The sequence below is a fragment of the Mytilus californianus genome, unplaced genomic scaffold (genome assembly GCF_021869535.1).
Source record: "Mytilus californianus isolate M0D057914Y unplaced genomic scaffold, xbMytCali1.0.p SCAF_41, whole genome shotgun sequence".
NCBI lineage: Eukaryota > Metazoa > Mollusca > Bivalvia > Mytilida > Mytilidae > Mytilus > Mytilus californianus.
In genome coordinates this window covers 576,967-597,568 of record NW_026262692.1, presented here as the reverse complement: position 1 = coordinate 597,568, position 20,602 = coordinate 576,967, and the positions used below count along the sequence as shown (strand labels likewise).

The 20,602-nt window shown below is 33.7% G+C and overlaps 1 protein-coding gene across 2 annotated transcripts in view; it reads right to left on the bottom strand.

The window, feature by feature from the left end:
• LOC127699802 (uncharacterized) overlaps window positions 1-20,602 on the bottom strand; it is a 41,979-nt gene that overhangs the window by 4,525 nt on the left and 16,852 nt on the right. The window contains exons 7-12 of one of the 2 annotated variants that reach the window (XM_052203161.1): window positions 14,140-14,421; window positions 13,557-13,725; window positions 8,226-8,377; window positions 3,468-3,758; window positions 2,559-2,846; window positions 1,678-1,962 (exon numbers count right to left, since the gene is read on the bottom strand). In XM_052203161.1, the coding sequence (XP_052059121.1) occupies window positions 1,678-1,962; window positions 2,559-2,846; window positions 3,468-3,758; window positions 8,226-8,377; window positions 13,557-13,725; window positions 14,140-14,421 (1,467 nt within the window). The remainder of the gene's footprint in view (window positions 1-1,677; window positions 1,963-2,558; window positions 2,847-3,467; window positions 3,759-8,225; window positions 8,378-13,556; window positions 13,726-14,139; window positions 14,422-20,602) is intronic. The other variant, XM_052203162.1, reaches the window with a different exon arrangement.

Sequence of the window (20,602 nt, the reverse complement as noted above, 5' to 3'; positions counted from 1 at the left end):
GTATTTCCTATCATGATTTCCTTGATATATGGTTGCTGCTCACAAGGAAGCTATTAAACCAAGTGTTCCAATTGGTGAAGTTGAAATCATCCCTTCGTAAAATTTACGGACGCCATCACGAGTTTGTTGACCGTTATGGAATATCCGTTTCAAAGATGACAACGAATATGTTCCAATTGTCGTAACTACAATCCCGTCCCCTTTCCCCAAATGTGACCTACCGAATTAAACTTATCACCGGGTTTGTACTAACATGAGTAACACGACGGGTGCCACATGTTGAGCAGGATCTGCTTACCCTTCTGGAGCACCTGAGATCACCCCTAGTTTTTGGTGGGGTTCGTGTTGCTCAGTCTTTAGTTTTCTATGTTGTGATTTGTGAACTGTTGTTTGTCTGTTGGTCTTTTTACTTTTTGCAATGGCGTTGTCGGTTTATTTTCGACTTATGAGTTTGAATATACCTTTGGTATTTTTCGCCTCTCTCTTGAATTATTCGAAACACCAAGGTTTGTCTACCCCAGACATAGATTGCCTTAGCCGCATTTGTTACAACTTTTTAATGCTATTCAATTTTGCATTCGATTTTGGCTTCTAACTATTTTGATTGACTGCCACTCATGAATCTTATGTAGACAAAACGTGAGTCTGGCGTACCAAATCATAAACATAGTATCTTTGATGAGTTATCACAAGGTTTGTTTGCTTTTCATAAAATTCCCAAATTTGGTATTACTATACATTATTAATAATAAAAAAAATTGTAATCTACAAATGGTAATGAGATATTTAACAAAGTTATTCAATTATCGTATTTCAAATCATAGTACAATGTAATAAAACATTTAATTCACGTCGTTTGCGTGAACACAATATATATGTTTGCGTGAACACAATATATATATATATCACTAGGCTGGCGTTCGTGTCACAGTGGCTTTAGTTTATGGTTAATGTGTTATAAGTTTTATGAGGTCGTTCTTTTGTCTTGACTAGAATTACTACAGTACAAATCTAACAAAAACTATACTTTTGGCTAGCATATTGTTCAGGATATGTTACAAAGAAGCAATATTCTGAAAAAGTACTCTGAACTAAAATAATGACATTGGGTTTTAACACATTTTTATAAATTTGAAATGGATTGCCTTTAAGTAACATAATTAATATTTCCGTATTGAAAGATATATCAGAAATAATTATTTACTTCATAGTAACTGAGAGAAGGAAATATCAGTTTTTGATGAAATAAGTTTTTAAATAGATACGTGATTTAGGTAAATTTAAATATCACACTTAATTCGTGACAGAATACTTTAAACATGAAGATGAATTTGATTTCGTAACAGGTATTAACTAAAGATATGTTCATGACGAAATTATTGCTATGCAATTTCAGGGGCTTCGCGTGCCCTTTTTTTTACAATCAAAGCATAAAGTCAAAGCAAGAAGTCATAAACAATACAGTCAAAATATACTAGATAACAAAGGGAGTTTAAATAATTTATAAGTTACCAAAATATTTTTTATGACTCATTTGATGCCTGTTCCACACAAAAGATTAAGTGTCGGTCGAACGATACTTTTGTTACCTATGTACTACCAGTTGTAACAAACCAGCGGTAGATATATTTTAAACTCGACTCATTGTAAACATATGATACTGAAATCAGTTCTTACCTCCACTTGTACTCTCAATGAGAACACTAACCTCGCCTTCGAAGTTGCCTGTTGAGCAAGTGCTTACTTTGAAGGTATACCGATGTTTTGGTTTCAAATTAACGATCAGTTGTGACCTTTGAGGTGACAGAACAATCACAGGTTTGAGCGGATGCACACCATCTTCTTTTATGTATATTGTGTAGTGTTGTATACAGTGTAACTGTATTGTATGTGGATGTTCCCAAAACAATTCTATTCCTGCGTTATTCTGAACAACGCTTATATTACGAGGTGGCAGAGGCGCTAAAAAGAGAAACCAGTGACTGTTGAAATATTATATAATAGATCTTATATATTGCTGGTGAATTGTAAGTCACTTGAAAAGACTAGTGCTTACGTATAAATATGTTTTATTAATTTCAATCTGCTTTAAACTTATATTTTTTTAATATGATCGACGGATGCAATTTCTAAAGGTGGTAATGTTACAGTATGAAAACTATGAAAGCCACCTTGGATTGTAAATTATCTGTAAAAGTTTACAAAATTATAGTAATTTATCTTTAACATGCTTATATTTATACTGGCTAAATTTATCATAAATGTTGCTCAGACGTATCATTTAAAAAAAAATATTCTCATAACTCCTTCATCAACAGAATCAGCATAGTAACAAGGCAGGCATTAATATTGATTGATCATGCATCTACTTTAAGCTCGTAACCTAACAAATATCACATTTCGCTACGAGTTACTTCGTCTGTTAGACGTAGTATTTTTGAAGTAAAGATTAAAATTGATCACTTATATGAAGGAAGAGTAGATTACCGTGAAAAAGAGGTATAACAAAACATTATTTCTCCGTGAAACAGAATAATATAAATAATTTATTTTCATACTTTTTTGCATATTACATGTTACTGTGTCACTTTTACTCTCTGTACCATTAAAGTCATGTGCAATTAAAGCAAACGTATACACCATCGACGTATCAACAGGCTTCCATGTATAACTACACTCAGTACCCGGTTTGAACTTAAATTCTTTTTCGTTTACAATAAGCTTATATTCCTGTATATGCTTCTCGGATGGAAATACTGGTTTATCCCATGTTATCTTCAAGTGTTTTTCCTCCGACTGAACCGACTTAACCACAGCCACCTTCAAGTTGCATAAAGGTAATGGATCTGTAATGATATACTTATATTTCAATTCAATACTTAATAATTTATTGATTAATAATTCGAAAAATAAAAGTGTGACAATTTAATTGCGAAGAAAATTCTATATTCATGTATTTAAACATTTGACAATGAATCAGTATTACACTATTAAGATGATTGATTTCTTATATTATTGAAAACATATTTGTCGTTACCACAATCCTGCCCTTTTTTCCCCGATTGTGATATCACCGAATGAGACTTATCACAAATTTGTACTTAACATGAGGAGATGACGAGTGTCACTAGTGGAGCAGGATTTGCTTACCCTTCCGGAGCATATGAGATCCTTCCAGTTTTTCGTGAGGATCATGTTGGTCAGTTTTCTATGTAGGATTTCGTAGAATCTTTTATCTTTTCGTCGATCGGCTTTCCGTGTTATTGCAATGACGTTGTCAGTTATTCTTCGAAGTGTTATACCTTTGATTGAATTCTCTTGGCATATTCAGTTCCTTTTTCAACAAATGGATATGTACTTGAATACTTGTGTACAGAAAGTCATTTTGTATGCAAAATGAAATTGTTTTTCAAACGATTTAAAAGTTTGACTTGAAAAGATTTAAGTAATTAAAACGTTTTACATACCTCCCATGGTTATCTCATTTTCTGTACTTTGATGACTTGCGATGGAATCATGAATGATTGTAGAAAGTCTGAATTTGTATTTTGATGAAGGAAGAACATCTGTTATTTTGACCGCATACATGTCATCTGGTTTGTGTTCAACTTTTATGGTCTGCCATACGTCACTTGTACATGTTGTATATTCGATTATGTAGCTTTCTTTTTCGAATAATGATTTTTCAGGTTTTGCCCACATTAATACAACGCATGATTTTTCTACGACGATTCTTATATCTTGTGGAGGTTCAGGCTCTAGAAAATTACATTGTCATTATTAAAGAAAGGGTGCACCAATAATTGTATCTTGCTAACAGCTTTTAAGTGTTACCTGTTCATATACAGGCTGAGTGCATCTTCTTTGTTGCCTTTTAGATTTTTGTATCTGTAGTTAAAGTGTTTTCTGTATTCTTAATCATGTAAAAGCCGAATAAAATGGCTCTAAATTCAATTAAAACTATATCCCTTTAAAATCCTATTAAAAATAGAGAAGAAGATACCAATGAGGCTTTGAAAATCATACGTCCAATAAAAAAAAAGACATCATTTGGAGTTTAGTATGACGTCCATTATCACTGAACTAGTATACATATTTGTTTAGGGGCCAGCTGAAGGACGCCTCCGGGTGCGGGAGTTTCTCGCTGCATTGAAGACCCATTGGTGGCCTTCGGCTGTTGTCTGCTCTATGGTCGGGTTGTTTCTCTTTGACACATTCCCCATTTCCATTCTCAATTTTATCATCAAGGAAACAATAAAAACGATAAAAGAACAGATAACAGTAACAAATCATTACATAGCAAACCAAAGACTGAACAAAACGACCCAAACCAAAAACCAGAAAATTTCATGCTCCTCATGTGACATCCGTCGTTTTGCTCAAGCTAGTAAAAATCCAATATTAAGTCGCTTTCGGTAATCGAAAAAGGACAGGACGTTACGGAGAGCGAAACAGATCCGTAATCATCTGTGACACAGGCATTCCATATCGGTCAACAAACTCGTGATGGCGAACTTTGGAGGGAATGATTTCAACTTAACTACTAGGAACCCTGAGTTCTATAGCTTCCCTGCAAGCATTAACTCTCTATCAAGGAAATAACGATACCAACCGCAAACTCTTGATTATCCTATCAATATGGAGAGATATTTTCCATATGCTGGCGGCGATGCTGGTATGTTTCTACATATAAATAGAAAGATAACCATTGAAAAAGCTGACATTTTGTCGTCAATTTTTGTTTTCAACCAGACCGTATTGTAAAATAATAGATCTTAGTAAAGACATGAGACAGACTTAACTGTTTCTGTGGTAACCTTTATTTCAAGTTCGATTGGATAGACTCGTTCAATATAGTCACTCAAACTATTTATTGAGAAGAACCATTCATATAAATACCAGAACGTGTGAAACAATAGTGCACATATCTTTCCTTTCTTTTAGAGAAGTTCCTGAATAAAGAAACAAATCAACAAAACTAGGAGCATGGTTGGTTCATATATGAATGTCGAATGGTTGTTGAAAAAAAACGCCATTCAAACATTAAAATATGTTGTCAATACAGAAAAAATCTAACTTTTAGACCATTTCAGTCTCATGGATTGAAACAGAGTGGTTTTTTTACAAAGGTTGTATACGATAGACTGACTAATCTTTGAAATGGGTAGGTATTTCCGATTGAACTGATTGGCAGAAGATGCTTACCCTCTCGACACAACCAGTCTCGCTCCATTTGGAGTTTATGCGATTCCCTCAGTTATTGTTTGTAGCCTTGGTTTGAATCTTTTTACTCGACTACCAAGATTTGACCATCGTTAAACTAAACTTTTGTCACCTTTATTCATGATGAACGATCAAGCTATCAAAACATATATTGTTTTCTTTTTAAACGTTTGGCCTCATGCGTCCGTGGGAAATTTTGGTATCAAAAAATAAAATCACAAAAATACCGAACTCTGAGGAAGATTCAAAACGGAAAGTCCCTAATCAAATGGCAAAATCAAAAGCTCAAACACATCAAACGAGTGAATAACAACTGTCATATTCCTGACTTGGTACAGGCATTTTCTTATGTAGAAAATGGTGGATTAAACCTGGTTTTATAGCTACCTAAACCTCTCACTTGTATGACAGTCGCATAAAATTCCATTATATTGACAACGATGTGTGAACAAAACAAACAGACATAATAGGTAAAAATGTCAAAATAGGGGTAAAACAGTCAACATTGTGTTATAATCTTAATCACTATAAAAACAAACAAAGATGTAACAAAGAAACACAAAAAGGCATAAAGACAACGCATATAAGCAAAAATGAAAGACAAGAATACACAAATTTACCATTGCACAATAACACAACGAAGGGATGTACAAGTACCGAGACTCGTCAAATGGATATCACCAAAAATAGACTAAACAGTAAAAGTAATATTCAAAAAGACAAATAAAAGAATACTACAGCACGTTATTAAGATGATAAACAACGTCTGTACTCAGAATCTATACTTCAAGACCATCGTGTATTATTTGTGAAGTTGATACGGAACATTAATCAACAAGGTCTTGGTACCTTCCAATGAACCTTTTTAGAAAAAGGACGAGACGTTCTTTGACATACCTCTGTTTTATCAACTTTCTGCTCAGACACTGGTGATGTTTTACAAAGTCTGAGTAGCAGGTGCAAGCTATTGAATACCGAATAAGTTGGGAAATGTATATCCCATATGCAGGTGAAGTTGGTATATTGCTAGTAAGGTGGGGGAAATTGATAATTTCAAAATTAAAATCGTCTCGTTTGTCCTAGATTCTGGTACTGAGATGACCGTGTATGTTAAATTCGAGGTATAAGTCTAAAAATGAGGCGGAGGAAGCCGTGTCTGTTGTTTCTTTAATGTCTAGTTCTGGGGGATATATTAATGGAACCCAATCAGAAAAGTTTGGATTGTTGATGGACATAACATCATCAATATATCTGAATTTGAAAATTAATGACCTGGCTTCGTTGATCGTCTTGTTTTTGACAAGTGTCTGACGGAACTCCGACTCATATGAAAATAAGAAGAGGTCGGCAAGGAGAGGCGCACAGTTCTTTCCCATAGGAATGCCGACAATTTGTTGAAAAAGTTTACCTCCAAATTCAAGTGTTTTGTCAATAAGAAACTCCAGCATACTGATCACTTGTTCCTCTGTGTAGCATGTTTTACCTTTTTGTTCACTATTTAAAAAATATGCCGTATGGTATCCAAAAGTAATAAATTTATAGCGTATGCTTCCCATTTTTATGTTGAAAAGCAGTGTGGATTATTTCTTTTCGACGATTTTTCAATTTCACATGGGGAATGGTGGTATACAGGGTTGAAAAATCAAAAGTTTTGATAGAACTAACTTCACGCGAGTAAACCGTTTCACAGTATTTCTGAAGACCCTCTTTCACTGCTTACAGAGTTTTTGTCAATCTAATGGACAATTCTTTAGTCGAACATGCAAATGAGCCGGCAATGTACTGTTGTATGTACGGAATTTTGTGAAGCTTAGGTATCCAATACCACCAAGGTAAGTCCTCCGATTTGCTGTTCAATGTAATGTTCATTGAAGTCATGAAGGACTTATGATTCGCCAAAATCTTTTCCTTGTCAAATGATATGTTTTTGTATGTGGGATTACCTGAGTGCTCATTTATTCCTAGTTCTTTTATAAGACACTCGTAGTAGTACGATTTACATACAAAGACAATATTATTTGAAGCTTTGTCCGCAGGAACAACAACATACTTTTCGTGAAGAGATGATGGACATTTCACAGCCTCTTTGTCTCTGAAAACGGACTTTGGTTGATCATTCACACAGTTTTTCAACTAATGAATGCGATGTTTTATCAGAGACCTGATTGTTTTGACCCATTCTGACAAAGTGTCCAGTTCAACTTCTTCTCGTTTAGCCTATTTTCTGGCGTAGTCCTCAATGGAATCCATAATTATTTTGAAGTTATGGTTCCAATTGATGTGTTGAGGTTCTCTTAACTTAGGACCATGATATATCACCTTTCGGAGATGTTCATGTTGAATTATGTTTAGATCCCCAGTAATAACATGGCCAGAGGGGCTGTAAATATAAGGCGAGAAGGAACAGTCACATGTCAGAGGTTTTTTTATGTATTGCTCTAAATCAAGGTCCTTCAATGCTTGTTTATAGTTAAATACTTTGGGTCCAATGGTTTTGGTGTAACTGTTGGATACAATAGGAACAGACTGATTTTGAAAATAAAGTTGAATTTTAGATGTTACCTCCTTGTGATTTAGAATAAGTGCACGGAAAACCGTTTTCCGACTTATGAGTTTGAATGTCTCTCTGGTATCTTTCGTCTCTCTTTTTCATACTTTTCTGGAGGAACATCAGAGTTTACTCTGCCTAAGGTGGTTGTCGTGTTGATGAATGTTTGAGTTTTTTTTCAATCAATAGTAGACCCTTTTTTTTTCTAATTTTGATCCTTTTGTGATATGATTGTAGGCCTTGTTTCTACCATGTTTTGATTGCTCTCTAATATATTTTTCTGATTTGCATATTCTCAAATAACAATAGGAAGCACGAACAGTTTATTTGATAAGGGAACAATGTGTCATTATCTTAGTTTTATTGTAATTGCTGTTAATTATTCTGACAATGTCATCTAAACATTCTCAGGTTTACAAAAGTATGAAAACAATGAGTTTTTATATGAACTTACTGTTCAACACTGTAAATGAAAAGCCTTCGTAAAAGGTTTTTAAATCTCCTAATGTTCCACTTTTAACAGAATTTTCTATAACTTCTCTTAATTTTACTTCGTCATAATATCCATTTGAGATGAAAATTACTACAGCAATACGAGAGTTTTCCCTGTAAATATTATGAAAATAAGCATTAATCAATGGAATACAAAACAGCATTCTGTATGTGCCTGTCCCAAGTCATGATCAGGAGCCTGTAATTAGTTGTCGTTTGTTGCTGTATATCAAATTCGTTTTTGTTTATCATTTTACATAACATAGGCCGTTAGTTTTTCGTTTGATTTGTTTTACAATTGTCATGCGGTATGAGTTTTTTCTCATTGCTGAAGGCCATACGATTACCTAAAGTTGCTTACTTTTAGATCATTTGGTCGCTGGTGGAGAGTTGTCTCATTGGCATACCACATCTTATTTTTATATCAATTTATTTATGATCTATGTGATATTGTTTGGGAAATTACTTCTCCATAATATTATAATAAAAACTATTTTATATCATATAATGTGCTCCTTACAAAAACACTGCTACAACAGAGTAATGATTTCGCACGTCGTCTCTCCTCTAAGTCTTCATGTGATTTCCTCAGTTTTGATTTATTACCCTGATAAGTCTTCTTAGTCTATTTACGAGACTTGAATATCGGTAAACTACTGTTGCCTAAATATATGAGAAAGAAGGACTGAAATCGACACTCTATAAATTTTACTGTCACCATCACGGAGAGATTGACCGATACGATTAGTTTGTTTCTCAACTCAGCCTCAATAGACATCTTACAAATTTAGATGTTAACAGTAGCTTTGTCCGTTACTGTAATGATTGTGTTATATTCGTTATTGTAAAATTATAGTGTGGATTCGGATGGCTTTGGGGTTTTTTTCGTATCTTTGTTTGTATGTTCTAAATGGATTTACTTGAACATCCATTGGTACTGTTATACGGTTTATACAAAACAGTTATTGTATAAAAAACGGATTCAATTATTCATATTTGTTATCGTCTACGTTTTATTAATAGATATTGAAGAGATAAAATGTAATGTTTCAAGCAGCAAATGTCAGAACATTCAATATTTAGATCAAAAGTTATGGGTTTAAATAGTTATGTTATAGTACTTGAACAAGCAAGACGGTATATGTCATTTAATCTACACGGCCCAATTTTTCAACTGTGTTCGGCGATTAAATTTTAAGACATGTCGCATCTTAACCAAGTTTGATTGATATGGAACTTAGATATTTTTGTCCAGCTTTGGCATATACATAACTATAAACATCATTAAATTCGATCCCAAAATAGTCACTCACTAAAAAGGAATACATATTCTAAAGAACGTTTTAAATTTCATTGACCACAAAACTAATCCAAACACGATTTCAATTATTTTGATATTCTCAAATACACTTATTTTTTAGCAGAAATTATAAAAAAGAACAATTATCTAAGTCTAACACTAATATAGGATTAACATTGTGCACAAGTTAAATCATAAAATGTTCCCAGTTTAAGGAATGAAAAACGATTTCTTTTTCATATTTGATACGACGAAGTTTGTACAAAGTTGTTGATATATCAACTTAGTCGTAATTGCAAGTTCAGTGGCGGATTCCAGGGGTAGACGAGGGCGTGCACACCCCTTTGATTGGAAAATATAAAAAAACAATTGAATAAAATCGTCAATTTGTTTCAGTGGAATTTCTGAGAGTACCGGAGCACTTACTGATGAAATGAAGATATCATCGGGCACTAGAGGACTATCAGTGGCAATGTCGACCCAGTGATAGAAAATGAAAACAACACTGTAAACACTTTACGCATGGTGTGCTTTTCCATCCCTTAATCGACTTAAACTGAAAATGATATGAACAAACATACCGAACTCCAGGATAAATTCAAAACGGAAAGTCAATTAAACCTGAGAAAATCAAACGCTCGACTACATCAACCAAAGGAACGAATGAAAAACAATTGTCATATACCTGACTTGGTACAGGCATTGGTATGAAGTTGGTGCTGATATATTCTAAAGATGTAAAACAGGAATATGTCAATGAGATAACTATCTATCAAAGACTATTTGATCATATATCCACCTATATAAACAAAGTCACCTTAAATATTAAGATGTGATATCCCGTTTGTAATATGTTTTCTACAGGTACAATGAAAAGGAAATTTAAGTGTATGTGTCCAATGCGTTTTTTCCTGGCGTAATCCCTGACTCAATACATATATTACATTACATTCATTGAAATCAATAACACCACTTTAGACAATGGCATAACGTATTAGTTGTGAAATATAAAGACCATGTGAATCCTCCAAAGGAATGTAACCCTTCCAAAAAGGAATATTAACAAGAGGAAACGTCATTTTGTCGCAACTTATGTTTAGAGTTTCAAATGTGAAACTTAAATATCCAAACCTAGTAAAGGACGTTCGATTCTGCTTATATTGAATTTATCTAAAGTAATATCCTTTGGGTAAATTTTACGCAGAATAGATTATTATTTATCGCAAAACAGCATTTAGATATACTAAGTGTTGTTGAATTAAAAAGTTAGACGAAATTTAGACAAGTCTTTACTGGATATACATTGTGATTCATAACACCATAGAACCAAGTCAGACTCTGCTATTGAAGGGGCACTTTGAGTTCTAATAGGAATGCCTTCAAATAATCGATAAACTATATTGCCGAAACTAACATAGATTTTGTCAAGGAGAATTTTACAAATTTAATCATCTCTTCACAGCTCCAGTAAGTATATGTCGCATATTTACCTTTTTTATATCAGAAAAAGGCTGAATATTTTGCAGCTAATACACTTGCAATTAGATTTTTCAAATGAGCATTTAATTAAATATTACACCCCAGTTCTATTGTTATACTTCATAGTTTCTATTTCTGAAACAAGTGTAAATTGAATAGATCTATTGTTACGAATAACAATGGATTTTGACCACAGGGTGTGACGAGCGGGGTTTCTGGAAACCCCTGCTTCTACATCCCGAAAACACAGTCCATTGTTATTCATTACAATAGAAATTGATTATTTTCCAAATAGCATGAACATAAGAAATTACTAATAGTGTTCACTACAAGTTGTTTCAAAATATTAAAAAACACATTTTAGGAAATTTCAATAGCGAAAAAAATATAAAGCACCTATTTTGAATAAAAAAAATCCTTCAAGGGAAAAATAATTTGATTGATAGCGTTGAAAATCTAAATAAAATTGTTCGCGATTTGCGAGAAAAAAAAATTCTGACTTCTGACTCCGACAAAAACCAATACCCAAGACCCTACCCCCCCCCCCCCCCCCCCGCCTCCCCCCCCCCCCCCCCCCCCCCCCAACTGAATCCTGGTCGTCGGGTTTCTAATCCAGACACACCTATCCCTCAGTGTGTCCGAATATGAATGTTTGTTTATTCTCGAGAAGGGGGGGGGGGGGGCTTAAAAAAATAAAAAATACATTTATGATTACCTTCATTAAACTGATACAGGTAAGTACTTTGGGTTATAATATTGCCTTTATCTCTAGTCTCTTCTATAAAATCCAACGCTTGACTCAAATATCGTCCGTCTAATACCCCTCTATATTGACAACTGCATACAAGCAGCATGATGTATTTTTTTGTGATAAGAAAGCACGAAACGGTCAACCTTGAACTTCTGATCCATATTAGCACCAGGATTAAACGGGAATATGTAAAACAACAACTTTGACATTTGTAAAATCTACTCACTTGTCAAAGTTTGAAAGAACATAGCCAAAGTAAGGTTAGTAGTTTCATGTAAAAAAAAATATTTTTCTTATAATTCATGGTTCGATTTTGTCAATAAATATGCTATCCATTCTTTTTCATTTAATAATCAATGTTAACAAATATAGAGTTTAGCACTGGGTGTAAGTTATTTATACACCTCGGGATACGGCATGTCTGGATAAGAAACCCCTCCGACCACCGGCAGTCGGGGTTTCTTATCCAGACACACCTATCCCTCGGTGTATAACTATTACAGAAACCCTCTGTGTGATGAGTGTGAAAGTGTAATGTAAAAAGTCGAACTGTCAACCGAATTGAAAAGATCATCGAAAATATATACAGTATCAGGTCAATGTCAGAAAATACAAATTGTTTTGTATGAGGTTGAGATACTGGGGAAGGGCGAAGTTTTACCGAACTTAATTTTTGAAGTTCGAAAGAGTGTTTACCACTCCAAAAATAATTAAGAGACGATTTAAGATTAAACACCAAAACTTTGTGCTAAAAAAGAATAAGGACAAAGTGAGAGTAAAAAAGCCTCAAAGATACTCCCTCATTCACATGTATCTCCACTAATGGATGAAATATGATACAGTAGTTTACAATGTACAAGATAACCAAACAGAAATTGTCGAATATGTCAACTGTTTGAAGTTTCTACCTTATTTGTTTTTAAATAATCGAATTTGGACCGTTAAGTTACGTTTTAATTACTAGTACTCTTTTATCAACTTTTCATGTACGTTTTCAAAGATAGATTTGTCACTTTCTTTGTGTGGCTAATTTGAATATTTTGGTCAGATATTTAATGGACCAGCTAAAATGTATGTCTACGCTCCGACCGATTTGATTTTTGCTTCCCGAAGTCGGTGCTTGCCTTTTTCATAACGTTATAGTAACAATACTTGATATATTTTTTGTTAACTGCTACTGCCGTTTAGCTCATTGATGCTACCGATAAGCGCCATCATTGTCTTTAAGAACAGAGATTGAAACTTATCATATGATGTTGGAACTCACCAAACTCTTTTAGGTGGAAATTAGCAAATATTGACAGTCATTAGAATATTAACATTTTTCATCCTTAGTGTATTTTGCGTCTAGTGAGGCTAGTTATCTTGTTAAATGTCAGTTGCAGTTATAGTTTCTACAAGTAATTTTATTACTTATTACAGAAATCAATCATTTTTTTTTTTGTGATCTGCTATACCAATAGTCTTATATAGATTGAGTGTAGGTGAAATAATTCTCCTTTGCAAAATCTCTTTATATGATTATGATTCAGCACATCGGAATCAGTTAAGATATCCTTGTTATTTAAAAATGAACTCTATCAAACTTAATTGTTAATTTTTTCAAGAATGGTATTTTTTGATAAATATTTTATACAATTCCAGTCTCTCATCACAATCATTGATCCGTCATTATATTATTTTATTAGTGTAATGAACAACACACTTGTTTTACTATTATGGTACCATAAGATGAAATTTATTAGCAATAGACATAAACTCACACAAAAGAAACATCTTTGACCTTTTGTTCTCCTTTTCCTAATTCACTTTGATACGTATCTTCAATTGCACTATGTACTGCATTACTTTTCTCATTATATTCAACACTGTCCCTGTTGTTCAGTGCGTCATTGTAATTTTGACCAATTGGTATACCAATACTATAACAAACTAAAAAATAAATATCAAATGATTTTTACTTATATAAATGTGTTAAATGATATCTGTATTAGTTCACTGCAATATTTTTTTTCATTGACAACGTAATTCATTACTTTTGGAGACCTGTTTTTGAACTCGATAATTGACAATCATATAGGATATAACTGAGCCTAGCTTCTTGTTGACCTTTTTTTTCTTTGTTTGACAAATACTTCATGAAGAGACATTTCCGTAAAGAATAAGAGAAGATGACATTTTCCTCCAACTTCACAGTATGTTGTATAGATATTGTCCACAAATAATATGATCTTATTCTGTGTATAATAAATTTGAAACCTTTTTCATCTTTGGTATGCTTACTTTAATTGCAGGCCTCAATGGTATGGTAAACAAACACGAACGTCAACTCATGTGAGAACTTACCTCCAGTATAAAAGAAGTTGTCAACTGGTTTGCTCATTCCAAATTTTGTAGAAGTGTAAATTTTAAATCTATACATTTCTGATTTTTTAATGTTTTCCACGTTGTATTTTAATCCAAGTTTAGCTGGCTGTTCCAAGTCTGCAATCATAGTAGCCCATTCATCTATTGTTATCTGTATTCCATAGTTAGTAGTTGCAAATAATGTATCAGCAGGAGGTGACCAGAAAAGAATTATTTTACCGTCTTTCCATACTGGTGGCATTTTCCCTGGCATGGCAGGTTCTGTAATATATGAGAGGAAATAATGTATTGCGTTCTTTTAAGATTCAGTACGTGAGTGAAATAATTGACAAATTTTGCATTCGGCTAAATAACATTCGATCATGGTACAAAACCAACAAAAAGTGTCCCCTACAAGACTTCTACGCTCAACGAAACATCCTTTTCATAATGTTATTTTTCAAATTATAGAAGTGAACACTCAGTGGGACACCACGGAGGAGAGAAAACGTTTGGATCCACTAGCTCCATACTTTAGAACCTGGTGGTCTAACTGAAAAAGACGAGACTAGGTTTATTATGTAGTAACATCCTTAACATCTCTGCAATATTGACCAATGGACGTTCAAATTTACTTTACTTTAACAAAAGATTTCGTAGATTAAATAAATAATCGTGAACTTCATCCAAGTTATTTGTTAAGCAGCAAATTGTTATGTACAATGGGCTGCAAATGTTTCTTATCTGCATCCGATTTCACCTGAATAGATGCACATCCGATGAAGCTAGTTTGTCTAGCGAAATATTGCGTTTATTTTTTATCCCATTGTAAAATTTTTTTTATCATTTTAATATTTACATACTAAATAGTGTGTTTAAATTAATTTGTTAGGCAATTTAAATAATTATATATATATATATATAAAACGTCTAGATATTAGTCAACGATCTTTCTTACGAGGGCATTGGATCGTTACGAGTCACGGTACCTGTACACAATAAATAAATTATATAAACGCCTAATTAGTGTACAAAACAACACCAATACTAAAAAAAGGAAACATTAGATATAAGTATCTATCAATATTTCGGATAACAGATATCTTTCATCAGTATGATTATGATGTAAAATGAATCATATCAATCTATTATGATTTAACTATAACAATCTTTAAATTTATACAATTGAAACCGAACAACGCTTGTACAATTCGAAAATTTAAAAAATGACGTCGGTTAAGTATTTACAACAGAGACTGCATAGAAATGCTTCTAACAAAAATAGTAATGTGCGATATGAACTGGTACATTTCTAAAATTTCACAGGTGACGAAAGTTGAGTTATTACAACAAAGACTGCGTAGAAATACATTCCAAATGAATAGCCTTGACCGATTTGAGCTGGTATATATATATGTTGTAAATTTGTCACATATTTATATATGTATATAATGTACGTCTAAACAATTGACAACTCTTCGACAGATCAATCCATTGGATCACCAGTGAAAAGTAAAATCACAAAAATACTGAACTCCGAGGAAAATTAAAAAAGGAAAGTCCCTAATCAAATGCCAAAATCAAAAGCTCAAACACATCAAACGAATGGATAACAGCTGTCATACTCCTGACTTGGACCAGGCATTTTCCTATGTAGAAAATGGTGGATTGAACCTTGTTTTATAGCTAGCTAAACCTCTCACTGTGTCCAGCGCTCTAGACCACTCGGCCACCTAGACTGAACTAAAAATTCAGCTTTCGGTGGCCTAGTGTTACCTTTCCTCGTCAGTAGAATCTAGAGTTGTTACACAGTACATGATATATGAAAATGAAATTGATTGCAGATTAGCTAAATTACCTATCGTAAAGGATCGTAAGATGCACAGTGCAGGCGGTGTTGTCTCGATATCTCAATAGCATGAGTACGAATCCCGGCGAGGGAAGAAGAAAAAGTTGCTTCCGCAAACTTGCAGATTTAACATTGTTGTGCTGATATTTAGAGTAACTATGAATGTAATATGTGTTTTCAGCCGTGTATCACCTTCACTGGTGACCCAATGGATTGATCTGTCGTAGAGTTGTCACTTGTTAAGACTTACTTATCAAATAATTATTGTTGTGACTGCATCTTACGATCCTTTACGATAGATAATTTAGCTAATCTGCAATCAATTCCATCTTCATGCCTAATATATAATGTACTGTGTTACAACTCAAGATTATACTGACGAGGAAAGGTAACACTAGGCCACCGAAAGCTGAATTTTAAGTTCAGTCTAGGTGGCCGAGTGGTCTAGAGTGCTGGACACAGTGCAGGCGGAGTTGTCTCGATATCTCATTAACATGAGTTCGAATCCCGGCGAGGGAAGAACAAAAAGTTGCTTCCGCAAATTTGCAGATTTAACATTGTTGTGCTGATATAATTAGTTATATAATTCGTCTCAAATTTAGCTCAACAATGTTAGATGTCAGACAGACAAAATAGCTGATCTGAAAGGTACACAACCTACTTGCATCATATACTGTGTTACAACCCTAAATAAAGCCGACGAGGAAAGGCATTACATCGACCACCGAAATCTATACTTTTATGTAGCCTAGGTGGTCGAGTGGTCTCGGGTGCTGGACACGGTGTAGGCGGTGTGCCACGATGTCACAGAAGCAAGGGTTCAAATCCCGATGAGGGAAGAACAAAAATTTGATAACGCAAATTTGAAGATTTAACATTGTTCGACTGACTTTGAGACAAATTATATATATATATATATATATATATATATATATATATATGTGTGTAAGCCTCAGATCTGTGTACGGCCTCAAATCTGTGTCCGTTTCTCAAATCTGTGCCCCATCGTGACGTCAATCGCTAATGTATGTCCGTTAAAAAGATACGGCCTCAAATCTGTGTCCTTTCCTTAAATCTTTTTCCAGTTTGTTTCGCCATGCACAAATTTATGCCCGTCTAATAAGTACGGCCTTATAGGATTTTTGTTTTATTAAGTCATTTCCAATAATTCAATGTTAAGTTGGGGTGTGTTCTCCATGTGTGTGCTTAAAATTTTTACATGCTTGTGTAATTATTGTATGATTGGGTGAACCCATGAGGGTTCACGCATATTTATTAGTTAGAAATATAGTCTATGGAGGAATATCCGGAAGCTAAATTATTGTTCATTCGGAACACCTATTCATCTTATCTGTATTAGCTTCCTGCAATTAAGAGCACCTCCATACGGTGTATCTAAGATATTTAAAACATGGCAATAAAGAATTTTCACAGATCGCTAATTCACATATCTGATATATGATAATAAACAATCTATAGATCCTTTTCAGACATGTATATTTATTGTAAAGCTACATTTTATGCATTGCAAGGGTTTACTGAATTGAGCAAAGTTGACAGTTGTACCCTTTGATAAACAAGTGAAAGTTAAATGGTCAAGATTTAATTATAACAACCTATGGTATCAAACATCTGTGTCTCACTGAGATATTCACAGAGAGATATTTTAAAATCGTGCTGTGGTTTCTACATAATGAGTTATAGTGGGCTTTGGGATTTGATTTGTACCAATAAAATCATTATGCACACTTGTCATTTTGACAAATCAGATAAAAAAGTATGCTTTAAATGAAAATAAAACAATTAAAATAAAGAATGTTCGTTGTAAGTTAATTAAATGTTTATCTAATTCATTGATGTCACTATTATTTCAGTGACCGCTGCAGAAAGTCTTGACTCGTTCAAGAGACTATTGCATGCACATTAAATTTCAAGTCCCATGTTTTCATTTGCACCATGTATAAATGTTATGTACAGCACAAATTATTTCCTTTCTGTTAATACTATTTTTGGACTTGTTAAGTATGCAAGCGCACACCAAACAATAACAGGATAGTCAACAAAATGACGGTGGTCACTTAGTGGTAGAAGTAGAAATTTCTTATATTATTCACACACTGTAATGCTCTTAAATTTATGTGTGTTTTGGATGTGCACTAGTAATTGGTAAATATTGATACGTTTCTGTGTTTTTAGTATATGTGACTTAACATCAAGAATTCCATTATTATGGAATCGTTCACTTTTGTACCACTTCGGTATCTAAATAGAGGGTGGTAAAAGGGAGGGTCTGAAAACGGAAACACGTTAAATAACAAATCACAAAAACGTTGCACGGAAAAAAAACACTCTGGAAAAACGAAGCCAAGGAATAAAATCGTAACTATTAAGGAAAAAGGTACCAAAGGTTATTACTCAGCCGTTCTTGTAGATCATGCAGTCATTATAAATGGACATGGCGACCCTGCACGTGGTCACCTTTTAGCGTCCGTTAGTTGCATCCGATTTATCATAGTAATACAATAGGCTATTAATAAATATCTTGGGACCAGTTAATTAGTTTATAATTTAAAACAATATCTGGGCTGACTTTGAATTAGTCCCGGTTTACTTTTTAATCAAATGCGAGACAAGCACGAGAAAAAAAGAGTACCGACACGAAACACGGAAAATAATTAAGGGAAAACACGAAGCACGCACGTCGAACCAAAGACGAGAAAACGAGAAATAAAACATCGAAACACGGAAACACGTGAAATAAAAAGGCCAAAAACGTTGCACGAAATAACCCTTTACCAACCTCTAAATAGGCCATACTAGATGTCGACACCTCATATTAGAACTTAAGTAGATGGTCAATTTCGTTTGCAAGGTTAAAGAAATCTTCAACTTGCTCTAGTTTGCCTGTGAAGACCATAAAACCGTCATCCCTATTGACAGTGTAATTTGATGTTTTCGCTCCATTGGAACTTATCTGAGATTTTAATGAATAGGGCAGACAGATGCAGATCTGTGCATGTTGGTGACAATGGGCGCTCCTATAATGTGTTTGTATAACGGTCCATTAAACTCAAATTCATTGTTTCTAAGAATTAATTTAACAAATGCAGTTAAATCTATTTTGTTGAAAATCTTTAAAGTATACTCGCAGTTACTGACAGCTAGTTCAAAGCCACTAACAACTAATTAAAAAAGACTAAATTATCAATTAGTACACATCCAACATCCAATTATTGAAGAGGCATAACTTTTACATTCAAGATACAAAAAAAATCATTAATAAAATAGAGTCAAACGAGGTAAAAAAAGTATGCATTCTTATTGCCAATATTGTACGTCAATGTACACAAATATGATCATTCATAATTTAGAAGGAACTGTTATCAATGCATTAGAATTTATTGACACACAGTCGAATACTCTCAGATCTGTACTAAGTGTCTATTTGTTGTTGGGATATACAAGTACCCGGCCACGTCCACTCTGTGTAGTATTTCTGTTTGTATCCATCTGATGAGTTAAGCCTTTTTCAACTGATTTTATAGTTCGTTCTTATGTTGTACTGATACACCACTGTCCCAGGTTAGGGGAGGGTTGGAATCCCGCTAACATGTTTAACCCCGCCACATTCTCTATGTATGTGCCTGTCCCAAGTCAGGAGCCTGTAATTCAGTGGTTGTCGTTTGTTGATGTGTTACATATTTGTTTTTCGTTCATTTTTGTACATAAATTAGGCCATTAGTTTTCTCGTTTGAATTGTTTTACATTTGTCATTTCGGGGCCTTTTATATCTGACTTATGCGGTATGGGCTTTGCTCATTGTTTAAGGACGTACGGTGACCTATAGTTGTTAATTTCTGTGTCATTTGGTCTCTTGTGGAGAGTTGTCTCGTTGGCAATCATACCACATCTTCTTTTTTTATATTTATAACTAGATCAAGTAAGTATCTCTCGCGGGAGAGTTACACTTATTGATGATTGGTCGGTAACGAACATTATAATGTGTCCTGCTAGCTGACCAGTTCGCAATGCCTCATTACTTATTTCTAGATTAATTTTATGAATTTTTGGAAGAAGGTACATGTGTCCTCCATGTTTTTCATTATTATTATTCTTTAAGAAATTATACGTCTGGTAATCTTTTTTTTTTCTCTCCTTGCTTTATATTTAACACTTCTCTCAACATGCCAAAATTGTAATGATTTACAATAAAAAGAAAATATTATCCTCTACACACATGGCCAAGATAACACTGATATATAATTTCTTATTCAGTTGAATTAATAATTAGAATAAAAAAGTTCTAAGGTTCACGGATTGTCTTTTTTTTTTTAAAAAGCAACTTGTTTACATTTTATTGTAAAACTACAACATTTTCAAATTGTTTGCATTTCCTGATCCCGTTAATTGTTCTGTAGTAATTATCGTTACTTCCCTTTACTCATTACGTCTTGAAATATAAATTAATAAACAACCTGAGACAAAATGACATCTGTATACAAGCAACTAAAGATACATATACGGCCGTCAACAATGAATCAAACCTATTCTGTATCGTAAGCTATAAACACATACACCTATTTACAAACGTTTTGTTCAATGTTTCAATGTATA